Source organism: Puma concolor, chromosome A1 (assembly GCF_028749965.1).
Source record: "Puma concolor isolate L17-30 chromosome A1, mPumCon1.1.hap2, whole genome shotgun sequence".
NCBI lineage: Eukaryota > Metazoa > Chordata > Mammalia > Carnivora > Felidae > Puma > Puma concolor.
In genome coordinates this window covers 27,727,696-27,749,927 of record NC_141667.1, presented here as the reverse complement: position 1 = coordinate 27,749,927, position 22,232 = coordinate 27,727,696, and the positions used below count along the sequence as shown (strand labels likewise).

The 22,232-nt window shown below is 40.3% G+C and overlaps 1 protein-coding gene and 1 pseudogene across 2 annotated transcripts; one reads left to right on the top strand and one right to left on the bottom strand.

Moving 5' to 3' along the window:
- The first annotated feature begins 1,657 nt into the window (after positions 1 to 1,657).
- Positions 1,658 to 21,602, top strand: AMACR (alpha-methylacyl-CoA racemase). 2 transcript variants are annotated; one of them, XM_086676686.1, is made up of 5 exons: positions 1,805 to 2,163; positions 5,090 to 5,233; positions 6,240 to 6,400; positions 10,004 to 10,190; positions 20,122 to 21,602. In XM_086676686.1, exons 1-5 carry the CDS (start codon positions 1,917 to 1,919, stop codon positions 20,529 to 20,531), a joined length of 1,149 nt encoding a protein of 382 aa, XP_086532812.1. In that variant the 5' UTR covers positions 1,805 to 1,916; the 3' UTR covers positions 20,532 to 21,602. The 2 variants fall into 2 exon arrangements, with proteins under 2 accessions (XP_025779323.1, XP_086532812.1); XM_025923538.2 differs by lacking the exon at positions 6,240 to 6,400 and having other exon boundaries at positions 1,658 to 2,163; positions 20,122 to 20,282.
- LOC112860273 (protein SET-like) lies at positions 14,124 to 15,051 on the bottom strand (annotated as a pseudogene).
- Positions 21,603 to 22,232: the final 630 nt, after the last annotated feature.

Below are 22,232 nucleotides of genomic sequence, written 5' to 3'. Positions count from 1 at the left end.
TAAAGACACCAGCCATATTAATTAGGACCAATCCATATGACTTCATTTTATTTTAATTACCTCTTTCTAAGCTCTGTCTCCAAATACAGTCACATTCTGAGGTACTGGGAGTTAGGACTTCAATATATGAATGTTGATGGGACTTAATTCAGCCTCTAACAGGGGATATGTGTCCAATGTAAGAAGGAAGAGTCATGTAAGATTTTCCAGACTTCTGATTTGGCTGAGCTTTTCCATGACCTTTATCTTTGAGCTTATTACTTGATGCTGGGCAATATCTCTGATTCATGTGAATCTGATCCTGGCTGTTAGCTTAAGCTATTTCTGTACTGTTTATTTTTTATAACAATAGATTGTAAGCAAATACGAAAAAATATTGTGTCAATCTGTATGTCTTCTGTAACATTCTTTGCAATTTACTGTCTTTTCAAGTTTTTTAAAATAGAAATAAAACAAGAGGGTAAGGAAGCTGATGTCTGAACAAAGGTAGTAACATAGGCTAGACAAGAACAAGGAAGTGTTGTATTAATTAAACAAGGAGGCTATTAGACTGATGTGGTTCTAATGCCCTGGCAACCTACTAAGCAAACCAAATTCTAACCCTGTAAATGCCTCAGTTAATGAAATTGAAACTAAGAACAACCCATCACAAACAGCCAAGTAGACTTTAATCTATTTAGGGCTAATCAATGATTTATTTGTTTTTGTGTATATAAGCCTCTTCCCAACTCCTGGGGGTAGAATGCTCCTAACCACCTCCTTGTTGGTGCTGCTTGGTTAGACTAGATTTTGCTGGGAAAGAAAGAAAGGAACGAAGGAAGGAAGGAAGGAAGGAAGGAAGAAAGAAAAAGAAAGACAGAAAGAAAGACAGAAAGACAGAAAGAGAGAAAGGAAAGAAAGAGAAAGAAAGAAAAGGAAAGGAAGGAAGGAAGGAAGGAAGGAAGGAAGGAAGGAAGGAAGGAAGGAAAGGAAAGGAAAGAAAGGAAGAAAGGAAGAAAGAAAGAAAGAAAGAAAGGAAGGAAGGAAGGAAGGAAGGAAGGAAGGAAGGAAGAAAGAAAGGGAGAAAGAGAGAGAGAAAGAAATAAAGAATGGAGGGAGGGAGGGAGAAAAAGAAAGAAAGAAAGACAGAAAGAACGAAAGACAGAAAGAAAGAAAGACAGAAAGACAGAAAGAAAGAAAGACAGAAAGACAGAAAGAAAGAAAAGAAAGAAAGACAGAAAGAAAGAGAAAGGAAAGAAAGAGAAAGAAAGAAAGGAAAGAAAAGGAAAGAAAGGAAGGAAGGAAGAAAGACAGAAGAAAGAAAAGGAAAGAAAGGAAGGAAGGAAGAAAAGAAAGGAAGAAAGGAAGAAAGGAAGAAAGGAAGAAAGAAAGAAAGAAAAGAAAGAAAGAAAGGAAGAAAGGGAGAAAGAGAGAGGGAGAAAGAGAGAAAGAAATAAAGAACGGAGGGAGAGAAAAAGAAAGAAAAGAGAAAGAGAGAAAGAAATAAAGAAGGGAGGGAGGGAGAAAGAGAAAGAAAGAAAGAAAGAAAGAAAGAAAGAAAGAAAGAAAGAAAGAAAGAAAGAAAGAAAATAAGAAAGAAAGAAGGAAAGAAATCTTAAAATGTTTAACAAGCCTTACTTTATTCTAACAGAAGATCTGCAGAGGCAGGCAAAGAAGGCCTGCCTGAACCCAGGGGCACGCAACCCCTCAAAGGGAAAGCAACCAACGGAAAGGAAAACCACCTATTGGACTAGCCAGGAGGCGGGGCCAGGATCCTCCCAATGTACAGACTCTGCACCAGAGGAGGAGGGGGAGGGATGGCCCTGCGCAGGCGCAGGAGGCAGGGACCGCTTGGAGGCCGCTTGGGGCTCGCCTCCCGGGCGGTCTAGGCTAGGTCTGGGCCACCCGAGACTTCTTCGCTTGGAGAACCGGGTCCCATGGCGCTGCAGGGTATCCGGGTGTTGGAGCTGGCCGGCCTGGCCCCAGGCCCGTTCTGCGGCATGGTCCTCGCGGACTTCGGGGCCCAGGTGGTGCGTGTGGACCGGCCGGGCGGCAGAGGGGACGTCAGCTTCATGGCACGGGGCAAGCGCTCGCTGGCGGTGAACCTGAAGCGGCAGGACGGGGCATTGGTGCTGAGGCGCCTGTGCGCCCAGGCGGACGTGGTGCTGGAGCCCTTCCGCCACGGTGAGCCCCAGGCGCCTCCGCGGCTCCGACGGGGGACCAGACGCGGAAAGGTCCCCGCCGAAGGGAGGGGCTGGGCCGTACGAGCCCGTCACATCTAAGCTCTGTTGCCGACAGAACCTTTTCCTGTCACTGCCTTTCTAGATTTTTCTGTCGCGTTTGCTATTGTGGATCAGTCCCCCCTTGAGATGATCTATACTTGGAATCTCAGATGCTGAGGTTGCCCCTGTTCTCCTTATACCCATTTCCGCCCCCTTCCCCAGATTCTCTTTGTTTCTAATCACTCATTTGTGCTTGTCTTTCTTAATTATTTGAGAGTCCCGAATCCTGTGAGAATCTAAGGAAAGCCAAAGATTGCCTTCCTGGAAAATTGCATGTAGGTACATAGTCGTTTTTCTACCGTTTTGGGAGTTGGTGTACCCTCTAAAGCCTCTAGACCCAGGCTAACATTCTCTGCGGTAAATCCTGGTGTTCCAAGTTCCTTCCAGCTTCAGCTCAATTTGGTTTACAGTTTGCTTCCTGGAGCCACCTTTTCCATCCCCACTGTTTTCACCTTTTTATAGACAGATGATGGCCAAATCTGTAATCGTACCTCCGTCTTTTAGAGCCATAGACCACTGAAATACACAGACCGTGCACGTGTCTTAACTGGCTATCTCCCAGGCACTGCAACTTCCATAAATCCCAAAACAAGCACATTATCTTACCTCCGAGAATAACGTCTCCTCCTGTGTTATTTTTTTTATTTTTTATTTTTATTTTTATTTAAAATTTACATCCAAATTAGTTAGCATATGGTGCAACAATGATTTCAGGAGTAGATTCCTTAGTGCCCCTTACCCATTTAGCCCACCCCCACCCCCCACAGCCCCTCCAGCAACCCTCAGTTTGTTCTCCATATTTGAGTCTCTTATGTTTTGTCCCCCTCCCTGTTTTTATGTTATTTTTGTTTCCCTTCCCTTGTGTTCATCTGTTTTGTCTCTTAAAGCCCATTTATGAGTGAAGTCATATATTTGTCTTTCTCTGACTAATTTCACTTAGCATAATACCCTCCAGTTCCATCCACGTAGTTGCAAATGGCAAGATTTCATTGTTTTTGATTGCCGAGTAATACTCCATTATATATATATACGACATCTTCTTTATCCATTCATCCATCGAGGGACATTTGGGCTCTTTCCATACTTTGGCTATTGTTGATAGTGCTGTTATAAACATGGGAGTGCATGTGTCCCTTTGAAACAGCACACCTGTATCCCCTGCGTAAATACCTAGTAGTTCAATAGCTGGGTCATAGGGTAGTTCTATTTTTAGTTTATGGAACCGCCATACTGTTTTCCAGAGTGGCTGCACCAGCTTGCATTCCCATCCTCCTGTGTTATTTTTCTCATTAAATGGAACCAGTACTCTCCCAGCTGCCTGAATCCAAACCCTGTACTCTGCCCATGACTCCAAATATTAACTGCATTTGCTTTCAGTTATCAGGAATCCAGACATTCTTCCTCCTTAGCTTCTGTAGCTTCCTTCACGCTGTTGTAACAGCCTTTTTAAAGATGATGTGTGGGTCTAGCACAATTTGGATCCATTCTCAGCTCCCAGGGCAATCTTGCTCAAAGCTCAAAAGTACAAATCCAAAGCTTTGCCTGATATATAGCAGGAAGTCAGTAAATGTTTGGTGAATGAATTGAATATCTGTGGGGCACCAGGCATATTAAATGTTAAATCATTTATTCACACAGCCAGATTGGGGGATTATAATAATTTAATAATTAGGATTATATCATAATTTAATAATGCCCCATTTAAAGATAGAGGCTCAACATGGTTGACTCCACGATCTTGCAATTAGAAGGAAAATAGAGGGGTGCCTGGGTGGCTCAGTCGGTTAAGCGTCCAACTCCGGCTCAGGTCATGATCTCGCGGTCCGTGGGTTGGAGCCCCGCGTCGGGCTCTGTGCTGACAGCTCAGAGCCTGGAGCCTGCTTCAGATTCTGTGTCTCCTTCTCTCTGTGACCCTCCCCCATTCATGCTCTGTCTCTCTCTGTCTCAATAATAAATAAACATTAAAAAAAAATTAAAAAAAAAAAAAGAAGGAAAATAGAGCTGTGAATACAGATGTAGCTGCCAGGTGAGAGGATTGTGGCTGGTGTTTAGGTAGAAGACTAGAGTTTTCTGTAATTTACTATAGCTTTAGGAAGACAAAACTGTAAATATATAGTCTTCATTATTTTTAATCCCAGGAGGTTAAAAATACTAGTTATCTGGATTTTGTGCAATAAATACTACACTTATTCATAAGAGCTCTTAGATGGTATTGTAGCAAATTTTATCACTGACATTTTGGTGAGCTTTGTTGTGAAGATGCCCATGCTAGGCACTTCAGAGACCCATGGAAACAGATCAGGTGTGAATTCTGCCAGAGGAGCTTCTAAACTGAGGGGAAGATGATGGAATATATACACAAAAGCACAGTGTGAGGTAGAAGGTGGCGGATGATGGGGGCACAGAAAAATAAAAGACCTTAAAAGCTTTCGAAAGTGAATTTTTGACTAAATTCAGCCCCAGGGTAACTGTTCTAGGAGAACAAGCCATTTCTAATAAATTACTAAGGAGAGTATTTGGGGAACTATAAAGGCACTGACTAAAGGAAGGAATGGCCCACTATGGGGATTGCAGGAACTTGGATATGCCTGAAGGGAATTAAGGTGGGGCTGGAAGGAAATAGGATTTGGGGGCAGAAGTCACACATTCCAGAAATGGTGGCTTCACTCTGTGTCCTTAATTATTGGAAACGTGCTAAAACCCACAACAAACGTTATCGGTATGATTTGGAAGAGTGCCATTTTATGTTTGCCACAGAGAGAGGATTGTTCCTATCCTCAATTCATCCCTCTTAGAAAAAAAAAAATCTTTGTTCCCTTTCTCTTAAGGTGTTATGGAAAAACTCCAGCTAGGCCCGGAGATTCTGCAGAGGGAGAATCCAAAGCTCATCTATGCCAGGTTGAGTGGATTTGGCCAGTCAGGAAGATTCTGCAGGGTAGCAGGCCATGACATCAACTATTTGGCTTTGTCAGGTATGTTGACAAAATAATTTCTCTACACCTTTTATTTTGTTCCCAGTCAAGATTTACAGTTACACCAACTAAAAAGAATTTTTTAAAGGTGAAAATTTAAATATTTATCAGAATCAATAAGGAGAGCATGGTTTGAAAAGAGTTGGTTTGTCATAGAACACTTATTCCCAACCCCTTTCCCTCTGACTTGACACATTTGAGGGATAATATACTCTCACTAGTCACATTTACTTACTACATTTCTCACTACAATTCTCAGGCAAGACCCTGCCAGGAAGTAAGAGCCTTGGTGGTAATGGGGATGGCTGTTGTACAGTTCTAAAATGCTGATAGAGTTTGATCTGAACTCCCCTTTCTTTCCACCTCCATTCTGAATCATTGCCTGAGTCACCATTTTAGACTTCTGTGAATACCTGTAGCTTTCAGGTCACATTGTCACTTTATTAGAATTTTTGCCTGTGAGAACATGTCTTAGAATGGCCTGATCCTAGAATTCTAAAAAACTGTGTGTTGTTGAATAAAGGCCTCAAATTTCCTGTGAGTACACATTTAAAGATTGAGGATGAGAGTGTGGGTAGAATTGTTTTTTCCATCTATTTAAAAATAGAATTACTTTTATTTTTTCTTGTGTTTGATTATTTTCCTGCATCTCTAATAAGACTGAAAGTGGATCATAACTGTTGGTAAGCCATAATCTAAATTGCTAACAATAATTTTTTCCTCAAAACTCAGTGAGTAAAAACTTAGCAATAAAATTCTGAAAGTGTTAGTTGGAATAAAGTTTTAGAGAGAAAACAACAACAAAAGAAAACAAGGAGGCTTGTTGGGGGAAAAGCCCGTTTATAAATATGCTGACTAGGTTTAGATTTGGAGAAGCGTCAGGTACCGGTTTTCACCATGTCGGCAACTAGAATGATTGGTTATTCCTCGTAAGATGTTCATGTATCTATTTAAAAGTGACATTAAATTTACATTGCGTGTTCCTTGATTTCTTTAAATTATGTAGGTATTCTGTCAAAGATTGGCAGAAGTGGTGAGAATCCGTACGCACCACTGAATCTCCTGGCTGACTTTGGTGGTGGTGGCCTCATATGCACACTGGGCATCTTGTTGGCTCTTTTTCAACGCACGCGCTCTGGCAAAGGTCAGGTCATTGATGCCAGCATGGTAAGTGTTAACTGGGGGAGGTGATAAGCCTACCAGTTGTTCTAAGCATGATAGGCGGCTGCCTCAGATTGTTTTGTGAATAAGAGATAAATGAGATTTGAAGTTTGAATCCAAATTATCCAGGATATCCTTTTTTTTTTTTTTTTTTTTTTTTTTTTTAATAGCCTCATATCCTTTCATTGAGTATCTTGTTTGTAGAATCAGTTAAACTTTTCATGACTCATCTGATTCCTGCATTGGTTTCAACAATCTTCCCCTGCCATTTCTTGTGCTTAGAATACAGTTTTCAAGCAATCTTCATTAAAAACTGGGCTCGGGAAGGAAGTCTCCCTTAGCAGACAGAGAAGATTCTTAAGGGTGCTAGAGTAAAATTGGGCCAGTCTAGACTTTCCTGTTACAGTTTGCAGGGGAGACTCCAACATCACGAAGCTTCAGTTTTCTCACTGTCGCGCACTGAGTACGTGCCTTGCGTTATGCTAGGCGCTTTCCTTGTGCAATTTCTCCTAATCCTCAAAACACCAGTTCCACTTGGAATACTTTATTTGAAGAAAGGAGAAACTGAAGCATAGAAATTTGTCCAAGTTCTCACAGCCAGTTGATAAGAGCCAAATCCAGCATTCTATGTATGTATTTGCATTTGGACAGATCTTTGGAGGGAGAAGGAAGATGGGTTTGAGGAAGACAAGACTGGAGGCAGAGGGACAGTTACTGGGTTGTTGCTGGGAGATACGAGCAAGTACTAAAGTCATTGATGGTGGAACAGGTCTGGATCTGAGGGCTATTCGAGACATAAAATTGCCAGGATCTGGTGATGCGTTGGCAGTAAAGGGGGAGCGAGGAGTCAAGGGTGGCTCCCGTGTTTCTGGCTTGGATGACCTGGTGGATAGCATCACTGGCACCTTGGGGGGCGGACTGCCAATGGAAGAGGCAGTATGGGTCAGTGGTTAAGAGCACGGATTCTGGCACCTGTTTCCTCCACCCCAGCTCTGCCGCTGACTGGTTCTGGGACTTGGGTGAGTTACTTACCTCCCTGTGCCTCGGCTTCTTCTTTGTAAAATGGAGACAGTAATGGTACCTGCCTCATAGCATTGTTAGAGAACTAAGCGAATTGATGCCTTGTTCAGTGTGTAAACAATGCCTGGCATAGAGGAGGTGCTATGTAAGAACTTGGTATTATTATTGTTGTTATTCTTGTATGATAAGAGGAATTCAGTTTGGGTCATTTCAAGTTTGAAGTCTCTTTCAGATATCCAGACAGAGTGAGTACTCGAAGTTAGAGACTAGAAACAGGTTTTATTGTCATTTGGAAGCCACATGAGACCGTGTGGTCCTCTAAGGAAGGGGACAGAGCACCATATTTGAAGAGTGGGCAGTAGAGGAGAAGTCAGGGCATAAGGAGAGCAAAGTGGAGAACCGAGGAGTGTTTCCATGGAAACGAAAGATAAAGAAAGTGCTAAAAGAAAAAAAAGGAATGGTCAGAGGGTCAGGTGTCAGTAGAGACCTCAAGAGTTTATTTATTTTTTATATATTTTTAAGTTTATTTATTGAGAGAGAGAAAGCGAACAGGGGAGAGGCAGAGAGAGGGGGGAATCCCAAGCAGGCTCCATACTGTCAGTGCAGAGCTTTACATAGAGCTTGAACTCACAAACCATGAGATCATGACCAGAGCTGAAATCAAGAGTCAGAGGCTCAACTGACTGAGCCACCCAGTTACCCGCCTCAAGAGTTTAGATCTGAACACTGTAAATTGGATTTGTCATTGGTGACCTTTTGCAAAAGCCATTTCCATGGCCCTTATCTTGGGGGCTTGGCTTATGCTTCCTTCTCACAGGCTAAACCCTGTGCTATTTCTCTTCCTTCTGATACTTTTATCAGGATACATTTGCATGTCCTTTGTGTCCATCTCTAAAGTGTGGTGTGTGATTGATCTTTTTTTCTTTTAATATTTATCTTAGAGAGAGAGAGAGAGAGAGAGAGAGAGAGAACAAGCAGGGAAGGGGCAGAGAGAGAGGGAAACAGAGGATCCAAAGAAGGCTCTGCACTGACAGCAGAGAGTCCGATATGGGGCTCAAACTCACGAACTGTGAACTCATCACCTAAGCTGAAGTTGGACACTTAACCCACTGAGCTACCTAGGTGCCCCTGTGACATACTATTTGGTATGTCAGCTGTCAGAGCCATAAAATCAGGTGTGTGTGAGATTTCAAGTTTAAAGGGAAAGTTGGGATGTCTCCAAAGATATAGCCAGTAACTGTGAGAAACTCTGTGGACCCCCAATTCCAGCTATTTGATATGAGGGTGCTTTGCTGGCCTTCTCCTTGGGGTTCAGGAATCATTAGGATCATAAAGCCGTGAGGGTAGGGAGGTAGTCTTCTCTGGAGAGCCACATGCATCCAGCCTTGTGACAATTATACCTGAAGATGTGAATCCATTCCTGTTATTTCAGAACTCAGTGGGAAGTTGGCATTCCCAAACTAGTTTGTCTGGACTCAGAAAACCTGTATATCTGCTGCTCATGTTTTATGTTAATTGTGTAACTTTCTAGTGATTGTTAAGGTATACTAAATATTCAGATATAGTTTTCTTTGGCTTGGAGTCAAGCTAGAGTATACTAAATTTAACTGTAATGTGGTTTACCTTTAAAATGTGATAGTGGGGCGCCTGGGTGGCGCAGTCGGTTAAGCGTCCTACTTCAGCCAGGTCACGATCTCGCGGTCCGTGAGTTCGAGCCCCGCGTCGGGCTCTGGGCTGATGGCTCGGAGCCTGGAGCCTGTTTCCGATTCTGTGTCTCCCTCTCTCTCTGCCCCTCCCCCGTTCATGCTCGGTCTCTCTCTGTCCCCCAAAAAATAAAATAAACGTTGAAAAAAAAAATTTAAAAAAAAAAAATAAATAAAATAAAATGTGATAGTTTCCTATTACCTATGTGTATGTGTTTATAGGTATTGAGACCAAAAGAAAGATTTTTTCAAAACCTCTTTGCTTTATTTTTAACTTTTTATGCTGACAGTTAAAAAAAATTTTTTTTTTTTTTTACATTTATTTATTTTTGAGAAACAGAGTGAGACAAAGCATGAGCCGGAGAGGGGCAGAGAGAGAAGGAGACACGGAATCTGAAGCAGGCTCCAGGCTCTGAGCAAGCGGTCAGCACAGAGCCTGATGTGGGCCTTGAACCCACAAACTGTGAGATGACCTGAGCCAAAGTCAGAGGCTCAACCGACTGAGCCACCCAGGTGCCCCTATCCTGAAAGTTTTTAATGTATATAATTATGGAGAGAATATATAATGAACTTCCGTGTATCCTCACTTGGCTTCAAACATTATCAACACTTGGCAGTCTTATTTGAAAAGAACAACAAAAGTAGTTCCTTCTAAGTCTTTTCTGAACTGTATTTTCTGAACTGAATAGTGGAGAAACCCTCTATCATAAACCTGTTCTAACACACTTTCTTGAAATATCAAGAAGTTGTGTAATTAGATACAGTCTTCCTGTACTCTAAGAAATATTGTTACACAAATGTTAAAAAAAAAAACTAAGTGGAAATTAATTGTTGTTTTATAGTTTAAATGTCTGGATTCATATTGTATACTGTTTCTTTTCCAAAGGTGGAAGGAACGGCATACCTAAGTTCTTTTCTGTGGAAATCTCAACAAGCAGGACTGTGGGAACGACCTCGAGGACAGAACATGCTAGATGGTGGAGCACCTTTCTACACAACCTACAGGACAGCAGATGGGGGCTTCATGGCTGTTGGAGCAATAGAACCCCAGTTCTACAAGCTGCTAATCAAAGGTAAGTAATATTCCTGTGCCTCTCCTGCTCCCTCCCCTTTTCTTGTGGGTGTTCTTTAACCTCGATTTTAGGCCTTTTAAATTCATTATGTCTTTTATTATATATCCACTTTATGATTATAATTATAATTATATTGTGGGGCATTTCCCTTATGTTTAAATTTACAGATACTTTCATAAGTCTATAAAATAGCTCAGAGTTTTAAAAAATAATCCATTTTATGCAAGTTCAATTTTTCGTTACATTTCATACTCAGCAGTGTTAGATATTTATGTTGCCCTTGCGTGCCCCTGTCTTATTCTCAGAAATGATGTGCTGGTTCTGCCAGTCCTTATTCCCTGATAGATGCCCCCATGGGGTGCCAGAGCACAGAGTGACTTCGGTGAATAAGATTCTGTTGGAATATGTTGTTATCACTTGATGCTTCTACAGTTTACCTTTCTTGCAGATTCTTGTCTCATTTGCATGTGGCCACAAAGTTAGCAGGAGAATTTGCGATCTCTTCTTCTCTAATTAAACAATCAGACTAACATTTTGTTCCTGTAACATGTTTGAATTTGAAGTTTACTTTACAGGTAAATGAATAGCTAAGAAGTTTTAGAATATACATTGAAGAGGTATGACAAGCTGGTCATGGTGTGTCTGTCTTTTCAACTTCACGGTTGGAGTCTCATTATGTTTCGTAGCTTTTCAGATGCAATATACTACTCAAAGTTGTTTGCATATAGCTGAAATCATTGTTTTTTGCTAGCATCAGAAAGTGTTTTATGATCAACAATATTAACTTCACTAACTTAAATATAGTTGGAAAAACAAACAACAAGATGGTTTATGTAGATCATAAAAGTCTTTCTGTTCCAAAATTAAAACTAAGAATGGAAGGTATTAATTCAAAATTAGGGACAGAACAATGCTATATGAGGGGCTGAACACAGAGGGATCAACACCCTTACCTCAGTGGTGCAGGGCCTTGGAAGGCAGGAGGGATATAGCAAGGTGAAGTTTGTACCTGACATAAATCTTGTATATTTATGCATTGTCTGTAGAGAATTTAAACGTAATAATAAAATTGACTAAACTTCAGTCCGTTTTTTTTTGTTTTTTTAGACAGAGTGTGAGTGGGGAAGAGGGGCAGAAGGGGAGAGGGAGAGAGAATCTTAAGCAGGCTGAGTGTTCAGCACAAAGCCCAACACAGGGCACAATCCGTGCCCCTAGGATCATGACCTAAGCCAAAATCAAGAGTCGGACACTCAACGGACTGAGCCACCCAGGTGCCCATCAGTCAGCTTTTTGTCATCATCATTCACAGGCAATTCTAAATGACAATGGTAAAATAAACTCATTGAAAAAATTTTGTTAGGAGAGGCTGAGTGGCTCAGCTGGTTAAGCATCTGACTTAGTCTCAGGTCATGATCTCATGGTTTGTGAGTTCGAACCCCTTGTCAGGCTCTGTGCTGACAGCTTGGAGCCTGGAGCCTGCTTCAGATTCTGTGTCTTCCTCTCTCTCTGGCCCTCCCCAGCTTGCGCTCAGTCTCTTTCTCGCTCAAAAATAAATCAACAGAAAAAGAAAACAAATGTTAGTTTGAGTTCTAAACAATTGCTACAGCTATTGTTGAGTTCTAATAACATATGTAAGATCTATTAGCACATTTTTATACTTAGCCTTTAGTAGATATTACATAGAAATTATTCAGAGAACTCCCAATTTTACGGTCTCACTCCTGTGTTTTCTTTTAAAATTTGTATAGTTTCAACGTCCACATTTAGGTCTCTGCTAAATTATGATTAATTTTTTTGTATGGGGTGAGGTAGGGCTCCAACTTCATTGTTTTGCATATGGCTATCCAGTTTTCCCAGCACTGTTTGTCAAAAAGACTATTCTTTCTCCATTGAATGGTTTTGGCGTCTTTGTTGAAAATCAGTTGGCCATAATTGTAAGGGTTTATTTTTGGACTCATTGATGTACATGTCCACCCTTATGTCAGTACCACACTGTGTTGATCATTGTAGCTTTGTAGTAGGTTTGAAATTAGGAAGTGTGAGTCTTCCAATTTTGTTCTTTTTTAAGATTGACTATTCGGGGTCCCTTCCATTTCCATATGTATTGTTTTTAATGCTTATTATTATTGAGAGAGAGGGACAGAGTGTGAGTCAGGGAAGGGTAGAGAGAGAGGGAGACACAGAATCTGAAGCATGCTCCAGGCTCTGAGCAATCTGCACAGAGCCTGTCACGGGGCTTGAACCCATGAACCACGAGATTATGACATGAAGCGAAGTTGGACGCCCAAACGACTGAGCCACCCAGGGGCCCCTCCATATGTATTTTAGAATCATCTTGCCAATTTCTGCAAAAAAGGCAGCTGGGATTTTGATAAGGGTTGTGCTGAATTGTGCATCAGTCTGGGGAGTATTGCCATCTTACCAGTATTAAGCCTTAATACCCATGAACATATATGATGCTTTTCATTTATAGAGGTCTAGAATTTTTCCATTGATACTTTGTAATTTTCAGTGCACACACCTGCACTTATTCTGCTAAATTTATAGAAGAATTTTTTTTTTAATTTTTTTAACGTTTATTTATTTTTGAGACAGAGAGAGACAGAGCATAAACGGGGGGGGGGAGGGTCAGAGAGAGAGGGAGACACAGAATCCGAAACAGGCTCCAGGCACAGAACCATCAGCACAGAGCCCAACGCGGGGCTCGAACCCACGGATGGCGAGATCATGACCTGAGCTGAAGTCAGACGCCCAACCGACTGAGCCACCCAGGCGCCCCAAGAATTTTATTATTTTTGATGCAATTGCAAATGGTACATTTTTGTATTGTTATTAGTGTATAGAAATACATAGTAAGTAGTTACTTTTGTATATTGATCTTATTTCCTGCAACCTCACTGAGCTCATTTTTCTTCTAAGTGTGGATCTCTGAGTTTATCTTGCTTGATTTCCTTAAGATTCTTGGATGTGCAAGTAATTTGTTTTTCATCAAATTTGGGAATTTTTCAGACTTTTTTTCTTCTAGGATTTTCTCTGCCTTTTTCTGTCTCTCTTCTTGTGAAACTCCCTTAATGCATATGTTGGTATTTGTGTGTGTGTATGTATACATTTAGCTTTCTTGTAACAAAACAGCTTGTGGACTTTACCATTTAAAATTGAGCATCATCTTTCCTTTCCAGTGAAACAGAAAGAAAAATTAAAAATAAACGGGAACAAAATTACAATAGACAATGTCAATCTCCCCTCAAGTGGCAGGGCTCAAGTTATCATTAGGAGAGAATTTTGTTTTAAAAATGTCATCTAAAACTGCAAAGATGTCCGTTAAGCATCATAATTAGACATGCCAGCAGAGAAGCCATGTTGTCAAAAGGCTCACCCAAACATCTCAAACTCACCCTTTGCTGACCTTCTATAACCCCATTTTTTAAATTTCTTTTTTCTTTTTTTTAAACAGGAGAAAGTAGGCAGATAAATGTTGGTAAATGCTAACCTTCCATATTCATATACAGACACAGAGTAATCTCTGAGCCCAATAGAAAGAGAAAGGAGGGAGAAAGCTAGAATTCTATGTACTACTACACAGGGGCCTACCACCTTCCAGCTTCCAGCAGAGCTAAGGGAGTAGAAAATTTTTCTTTTTTCCCACAGAGCACAGTAGCATTGATTCCATTAAGTTTTTGTTGGGACAGGAAAGGATAAAAATTGAATGTTGAAGAGAAAGGGGTAGAGATTCTTTTCCCACTGTATTCTGCTCATGGTATTCCCCCCCCCCCCCCCCCAAATAAGTTGAAAACCATGGTGTAATGGGAGAGAAAAGAGACTTCAAAAAAACAGGACAAATGAGCTAAGGTAGGGGTGGGGGGAAGGACTGCAACTTGCTCCCAGGGACTGGAGAAAATCCCAAAAGGAAGGTTGGAACCTGTTAATGTTCCATTAGTCATCTTCTCCTTCCTGCCCCTCGTCGTCGTCTCCATCACCTTCATCCTCATCTCCTTATTCATCAGTATCTTCCAGTCTTTCCCCGCCCCCCCCCCCCCCCCCCGCCCCTTCTCCGTTCCCATCTTCATCATCCATATTGGGAACCAAGTAGTACTTGAATGAATTTGATCAAATATCCTCTTTGATGACATCTCCTAACTCATCTGCACCTGCATCAGAATGGTCAGGAAACCAGGTGAAGAAGCTTTCTGGTTCCTCATGCTGTCTCTTTCCGCTGGCTTTCTTCTGCATTTGACTTGGACATTTCATCAAATCCTTTCAAGATTTCCGTTTGATTTCAGTAGCTTTTGAAGATGGATCACCACTCTCATTCAGATGAAATTCTTTGGAGAGACCTTTATTTTCAAAGTAAGGGTTTTCATCAAAATAAAAATCTATCCTGTAACTTGATTTAATATCTTCAAATGCTGTCACTTCACCTCTTGTCAAGTAATGTAGTGCCTCTTCATCTTCCTTCCCAAGCAGTGCAGAAACTTGTGGGATTGTTACCCCCTTGTCGGATTTTGGCAGTCGATTCCAACTTCTTCTGAAAAAATGGTTGGCAGAGTTTCTTATATTTCTGTTCTACTTTCAAAGTCTTCTCACTGGCTTATTCGTTAAGTCTGTCTGTTCCATTTTGTACTTCATCAGGATGTTCAGTTGTTGGCTGTTCTTGTTCTCCCTTTGGCAAGGGTTGAGAGGGTGCTGTCTCCTCTGGCTTGGAGGCAAGAGGCAGTCTCAGTTTCTTCATTTGAGGTGAGAGTGAAGACTGGCATTTGGGGGCCATGCTGTGAAGAGAGTCCAGGAAACAAGGGAAGACGCATGTCTGGAAGAAGCTCTGATGACTCCATATTTTGGTATTCTTGATGGTGTCCTACAGGTCTCTGAGGTTCTGTTCATTTTTCTTTGTTCTCTTTTTGTTATTCTCTTTTCTTTCTTTCCTCAGTATACCTCTTTTTGAGTTCGCTGATTCTTTCTCTTGTCAGTTCATGTCTGTTGCTAAGTCCTTCTTTTTAAAAAAAAAATTTTTTAAATGTTTTATTTATGCTTCATGGAAAGAAAGACAGAACATGAATGAGGGAGGGGCACAGCAAGAGAGGGAGACACAGAATCTGAAACAGGCTCCAGGCTCTGAGCTGTCAGCACAGAGCCCAACGTGGGGCTCGAACTCATGGACCGCGAGATCATGACCTGAGCCAAAGTTGGACGCTCAACCGACTGAGCCACCCAGGTGCCCTTTGCTGAGTCCTTCTAATGAAAGTTTTATTTGTTATATACTTTTCAATTCCAGAATTTCTATTTGGCTTCTTTTTTAACAATCTAACTCTTTATTGATATTCTCTTTGATTAGACATCATTCTCAAATTTTGTTGAATTTTTCAGACATGGTTTCCTTCAGTGCTTTGAATATATTTAAAATAACTAGTTGATTTAAAGTCTTTGTCTAGTAAGTCCAGTATCTGGATTTTTTCAGGGACAGTTTCTGTTGATTCCTTTTTGTCTTGTGTAAGGGCCACATTTGCTTCCTTCTTTGCATGTCTCACAAGTTTTGTTGAAATTGGATATTTGAAATAATGTAAAATGACCACTTGGGAAATCAGGTCTTCACTTCCCTTCCCTCTCCCCTATCCTGGATTTATTATTGCTGCTATTTGTTTATGTAATGACTTTCTTGGACTAAATCTGTGTTCTTCGGTATGTGCAGCCACAGAAGTCTGTCTGGTTAGCTTGGTCATCAGGTAATAACTGGATAGAGATGTCCTTAAATGCCTTGAACCAATAAATTTCCCATCCTTTTCTGTGTCTTTACTTCTTGCTTGTGCAGACTCAGGGTCAGCCAGAGGTGAAAGATTAGGACCTTCTCAGATCTTTCCTGGGCATACTCATAGCCCTATATATGTGCCTTCTAAATTCCCGGAAATATGTTGGAGCATTTCAAAGCCCCCCATGAACATCCTATTCCCCACTTTTTTTCTTTTGTTTGTCAGCTTCTTTTTATCCCAACAGGGAATGCCACCTCAGATAACTATGATATTAAATAGTTGTCACTGATTTTTTTTTTTTTTTTTTGATAAATGTTAACAGTGTTCCAGAAATAAGGCATTGTGAGCTCCAAGTCAGATCAAATAAAGACAAGCCATGAGAATGGAGCCTTTCAGGGAGCTGCTAGACAAATGGCAGTTCTTGGGGGATGGGATGTGGGGGAAGCTCTCAACTCCTTTCAGTCCTGCCGTGGCTGTTACCCTGCTAGTTGTTTTACAGAGCTGTGATTGAGAGCCTGTTGGTTTTCATGACTACCACAGAGCTGGGGAGAGAGGGAGAAATTAGTGCAAGTTACAATACCACAAGGCTTACTGATCTTATGAGATGCAGTTGTTTTTCCTAAATAAATGCTCTTTGGATTGTTGTAAACTTTTAATTTCCAGAGTTACAAAAAAGTTCATTCTGACAGTTTGTGCCAGGGTTCTGTTGCTTTTATGCAAGAACAGGTTTCTGAAGGTTCTTGCTCTGCCATTCCAGAAGTTAACTTCCCTCCTTGGCATGTCTTATTGTTCTCTTAAAACATACGTGTTTGGAATGATCATTTCTAACATCCACACTCCACCACAAGGAGTGAATTTTTCTGGAAATATTGAAAATGAAACGAGACATTATTCTAGCAGGCTGATTGCTCCAGCCCTTCATCTTCTGACCACTTTCTCCTGGGCTTTCTCTTTCTAAGTCTAAACTCTGTAACCACTCTGATTTTTTACAGCCTCCTCTCTTTATATCCACAGCCTTGTATGGTGTCCTTAACCTCCTCTCTCCGTTCAAAGTTCATGAGGGATCCTTGGCTGACAGGTGGTTTGTGCTTCAGGCCGGCTTAACATGTTAAAATAGCTTTGGTGAATCTACATAGTCCATGCCAAAATGCCACAGCATTCTCTTTCTTTCACAATATTTATTTACAAAAGTACTACTTTTATTAATCACATATACATTACTTCTCTCTCAGGCCCAGCTGGACAAGCTGCCACATCTATACTGATTTTATTACCTTATTCATTTTATCTTATATTTGAGATCTTTGAGACCATACTTTAATCTTAACATAATACACAAGGTTTTTATAAGGTAAAAATTCTACTGTACTGTGTCTCTGCTGCTTTCTGGGGCAAAAAAAAATCTGTAAATACAGAGAATTTCATGACGTTTTGAGATAACAAGACACTTATAAGTATATACAGATAAGCAGTAGAGAATTTTTAAGTTGTTTTAAAATTTCAAAATCTTATTAAAAGAAAAGCAGACAATAATGAGTGTTGTCAAGATTGTGAGGAAACTGCAAACCCCTATGCATTACTAGTGGGAATGTAATATGGCAGGTCCTCAAAAAATTAAATAGAATTACTATAAATTTTATGCTACCACAATTGTTAAAAGATGAAAAGTAGTTCAAAATAATACGTGTTTTAGAAAAGAATGTAATACAGAATTTGTAAAGAAGTAAAAATTCTCTCTTGTTCTTTCACTTGGGGGAGGTTTGGGATGTGGCTTTCAAGAACTTTTTCTGTGCACATACCAACACAGTTGTTTTATTTATTTATAAATTGTATTTATATATAATATAAAATTATCAAAACTTACAATTAATAGCTGTCTTTTTGTATTCAACAGTATACTAAAGATGTCCTTTCTTGTCATTACAAAAATTCTGCACCCTCATGATATTCCTAGCAGCCATATGAAACTGTATGGTACGCCTGTACTAAAATCTAAATGTTTCCTTATTCAAGTTCATTTACGTTTTTTCCACAGCTTTGCATTGTAACAAATATTTATTTACTAATAAACATTAATCTTTGTACATGTATCATTGCATACTTACAACATGAATTTTTAACTGTTTAATATATGCCTAATATTGTGTTACAGAGCAGTAAAGTTTATGGCATGTACTTAAAATAATAAGTATTTTGTGTAATTGTGTGTATGTATGTGTATGTGTTACATGTATATATAAGATCACTTTTTGGAAATCAAAACATACTTTCCCAGGTTTTAAATAGTCTGAGTCTACAGGCCAGTCCTTAAAAGTCTGTTTAAATTTAATAATTGATTATGCTATAAAAACTAGCTGCAATCTACAATTATATTCATGTAGGGGAGTGGTTTTAGAGTTCCATACAGGAATGTCAAGAGCACAAGAAACAGCCTATCCTAAACCATTGGTAGTTAGTCCTGTGGCCTTGATCAGAGTCATGGGCAGGATAGGAAACTATAGGCTGAGAAAGGATAATAAGACAGTGGAAAAGCTGGGGTGTCAGAATTAGGGGTAGGAGCTGGAGTCTTTTGATTTCTAGTATTTTTTCCAGTATACAAACTTTAACCTGTGAGATCATTAATCTCAAATATAATGTCTGTTACAGGGAGAGCATATTGGATCCAATTTTATTTAGTATTATGATTCTGATCACATTCTGATTAAAAAAAAACTGAAAAGCATGCAAAGATATTTATAACAGTAGCTATGATCTAAATCACTATTTTTTGGCTAACTGGCCACTTTATTTGTTTTTCAATCACAGAGTTTGGCGTAGTCAGGAAAAAGAAGAAAAGTAAAAGACATCCTTAGGAACATTTTTGTGTGCGTGTAGATTATAGTGATAAACCTGAAGTAATGGCTCAATGTTTTTCCTCGTATATGAATGGGTCAGAGGAAAATTTACTTGTTTATCCCACAGGTGTCTTTTCACAACTATCCAGAACTATGTGAGTTCTCCTTATTTCCTTATATATCCCAAAACCCTAAGAAGGGCCTGCAGTATTCATACCTACTTTCCTCTATAGGGATTTTCTTCCTCAAAGCAGCTTACATGCAATTAATTAGTCATCGTTCTTCTACATGATAGGGAAGGAAAGGATGATAAAAGTGAGAATTATTAGATTAACTTGACTGAACTTCTGCAAAATCACATGCATACGAAGGTCCTTTCATGATTATTCCACTCTAAGATCCACATTTAAAAACCCTCTTCCTTGTGGGAATAGAAAATGACATTTACACCAAACTCTAGTAAAGTACTTTTGGGGTATAATTTAATCAGCACTGGAGTTCAGGTGTGTCTGCAGAGGTAGGTGCTTGTAGTTAATAAAGGAAGCAGTGAGCGGGTCCTGGGCCGAGAAGCCATCCTTTCTGTTAAATCCCCAGCTGAATGCTTTCATTTTCTCTCCACTATGTGTTGATGAGCTTTTCATGATCTCCTTCATGCTTGACACAAAAGTCTGTGTGCCCCGTTCATGATTTGACTGGTTGATCACTTTCTGTCCTGTTTGCTGTAGGAACAATTTTTTGCATGGGTGTTTGGTTACCTTACAAATCCTTTGTTCCTAGTTCACAGCAGTTTTGTAAGAGGGTAATGAGTCAAATATCACTGCTTGACTAGAGCTCTTTTATTTGTCCAAAATAAAGGGAGATGAATGTTACATGTTAAATTGCAATCTTGAATTTAATCATTTATCTTCAGGCTTCTTCCTTAAAAACTAGGATAGTCATGTGTAAAGTTGTTTAAATTTTATATTTCGTAGGGTTTGGGAACACTATATAAAATGTGGGGGTATTTGAAATCAGTATGACAGATAATAACATCTTGAGGAAATTTCTTTTTGAAAACCTACTCAGGGAAAAATCAATTTCTGGAAACTAGACCTTTACAAATAGACTACTTTTGGTGAAATGTAAATAATAAAATCTTGGCAGTAGGAAGTCAGTTTTCAGTCTTGCTACCCTATTACCTTTGCCCTTTCCAGCTACTGGCTCCAAGTTGAGTTTGAATTTTGTCTCTTGACCCATCTGAGAAACCCTTAAAGACACCCTATTTGGGACACTATGGTGAGGTCAAAACTCATTTTATTGACTATAACCACTCCACCCAAAGCATAATAATTTAAGAAATTGTGTTTTTATTCTCAGGACTTGGACTAAAGTCTGATGAGCTTCCTAATCAAATGAGCGTGACTGATTGGCCAGAAATGAAGAGGAGATTCGCAGAGGTATTTGCAAAGAAGACCAAAGAAGAGTGGTGTCAGATCTTCGATGGCACAGATGCGTGTGTGACTCCAGTTCTGACATTTGAAGAGGTCACCCAGCATGATCATAACAAAGAACGAGGCTCATTTATCACTGATGAGGAGCAGAGTGTGAGTCCCCGCCCTGCACCTCTGCTGTCAGACACCCCCGCTGTCCCTTCTTCCAAGAGGGATCCTTTTGTAGGAGAACATACTGAAGAGATACTTCAAGAGTTTGGGTTCAGTCAGGTAGAGATCAATCAGCTTACCTCAGATAAAATCATTGAAATTAATAAGCCACGAGCTAATCTCTAAATTCCAGGCCTCACAGCTCAAGTGAATTGAATATTACGTGTTCAGTGTGGGATAATACATAAAATTGTGTGCACAGAAACACGAAGGAACAGCATCCTGGTAGACCAGCTGTTCTAATCAAGAAACAAGACTGTGAGTACACAGTAATGATTGAATTCTGAAAATGGTTAACATGATTATTGATTTAGGAATGTTTTTAGTTTACTAATATTAAATTGTGGCAGTTTTTCTGCTTTTCAATTTACTTGATAGATTATATTTTTAATATTAAGATACGAATAATATACTTTCAATGGATGAATATAATGGTTTTTATTAAATAAAGCCTTTCCCCCCTAAAGTTTACTTCTGCTTTTAAGTTTCTGAAAAGCTTTCAAGAAAGTCCTTGAAATAGCACTTAAAAAGCAATTTGTGACTCATTTAAATAACGTTGGCTCTACTGTTTACCAAAATGAAGTCCTTAGAAAAGTCTGATCCTTTTATGTGGTAAGAAAATCTTTCAGCCAGCATCTTTGAATTGTAATTTTAGAAAACGTTCTTGATGTTTCCTTCAGATAACCCCCACTGTCCATCTAGACCACAGGACTAGAGCCCGGCTCTGTGTGGCTGCCTCTTAGCATCACCTACCATGTCTCTTAGTAAATTGCCACCATCAGACAATCCTGCTAGACTCTTCCTCCTCTTACAGGTTTCTGGCCTCAATTCCCATCACATCTGCCTCTGCCCCCAGTGTGCCCATGGCTTACCCCTCACTTCATTCAGGCCACTGCCCAAATGTCACCTTAGGGAGTACCCTTTCTTGACCCCTCCCTAAAATGGCAGCCACTTCATCACTTTCTTTCCCCTCTCCTGTTTCATTTTTCTTCACCTTGTGTATTATTACTGACATTATACTGATTAACCCCAGCCCTCTTAACCAACTATCTCTTAACCAGTGCACACTGGAATGGAAGCTTTAGGAAGGGCTTTATAGGTTTTGTTCACTGTTAAATCCTCACTTCCTAGATCAGTGCCTGGCTCATAGTGGAAACTTTGTAAATATTTATTAAAGAAGTGAATCTCAATAGTGAAGTGCTGTCAGTGTTCATCTTCATGGCTCCATACCGATCCGCTATGCCCAACATCCATTGCTGCCTTCATTCAGACCCCTATTACCTCTTTCCTGGACCACTGCTCTGCTTGCCTACCTGACTTACACCTCCAGTACCACTGCCGCCGCCGCCGCCGCCGCCGCCGCCGCCGCCGCCGCCGCCGCCGCCGCCGCCGCCTCCGCCGCCGCCTCCGCCGCCTCCTCCTCCGCCTCCTCCTCCTCCTCCTCCTCCTCCTCCTCCTCCTCCTCCTCCTCCTCCTTCTTCTTCTTCTTCTTCTTCTTCTTCTTCTTCTTCTTCTTCTTTTATCCTGTTAATCTACTGGTAATCTTTACCACATCAAACTGGTCTTTTCATTCTGTAAGATTCTTCAATGGTTCTCTTTTCTTTTCCTTATGTGACAAATAGAAATCCATTTATGTAGCATATTAACCCTTTTTTATAATAAGACTTCTACCTAGCTGTTCAGTCCCATCTCTATCCGCAGCACTTTCTATTGGACTGACTCAAGTTTCTAATTATGTGATGGTCTCTCTTGCTTCCATTCCTTTCCATATTCTGTAACATTTTCCAGGGCTAACAGTACTCCTAGCCCCTTTTGCTCCAGCTTGTT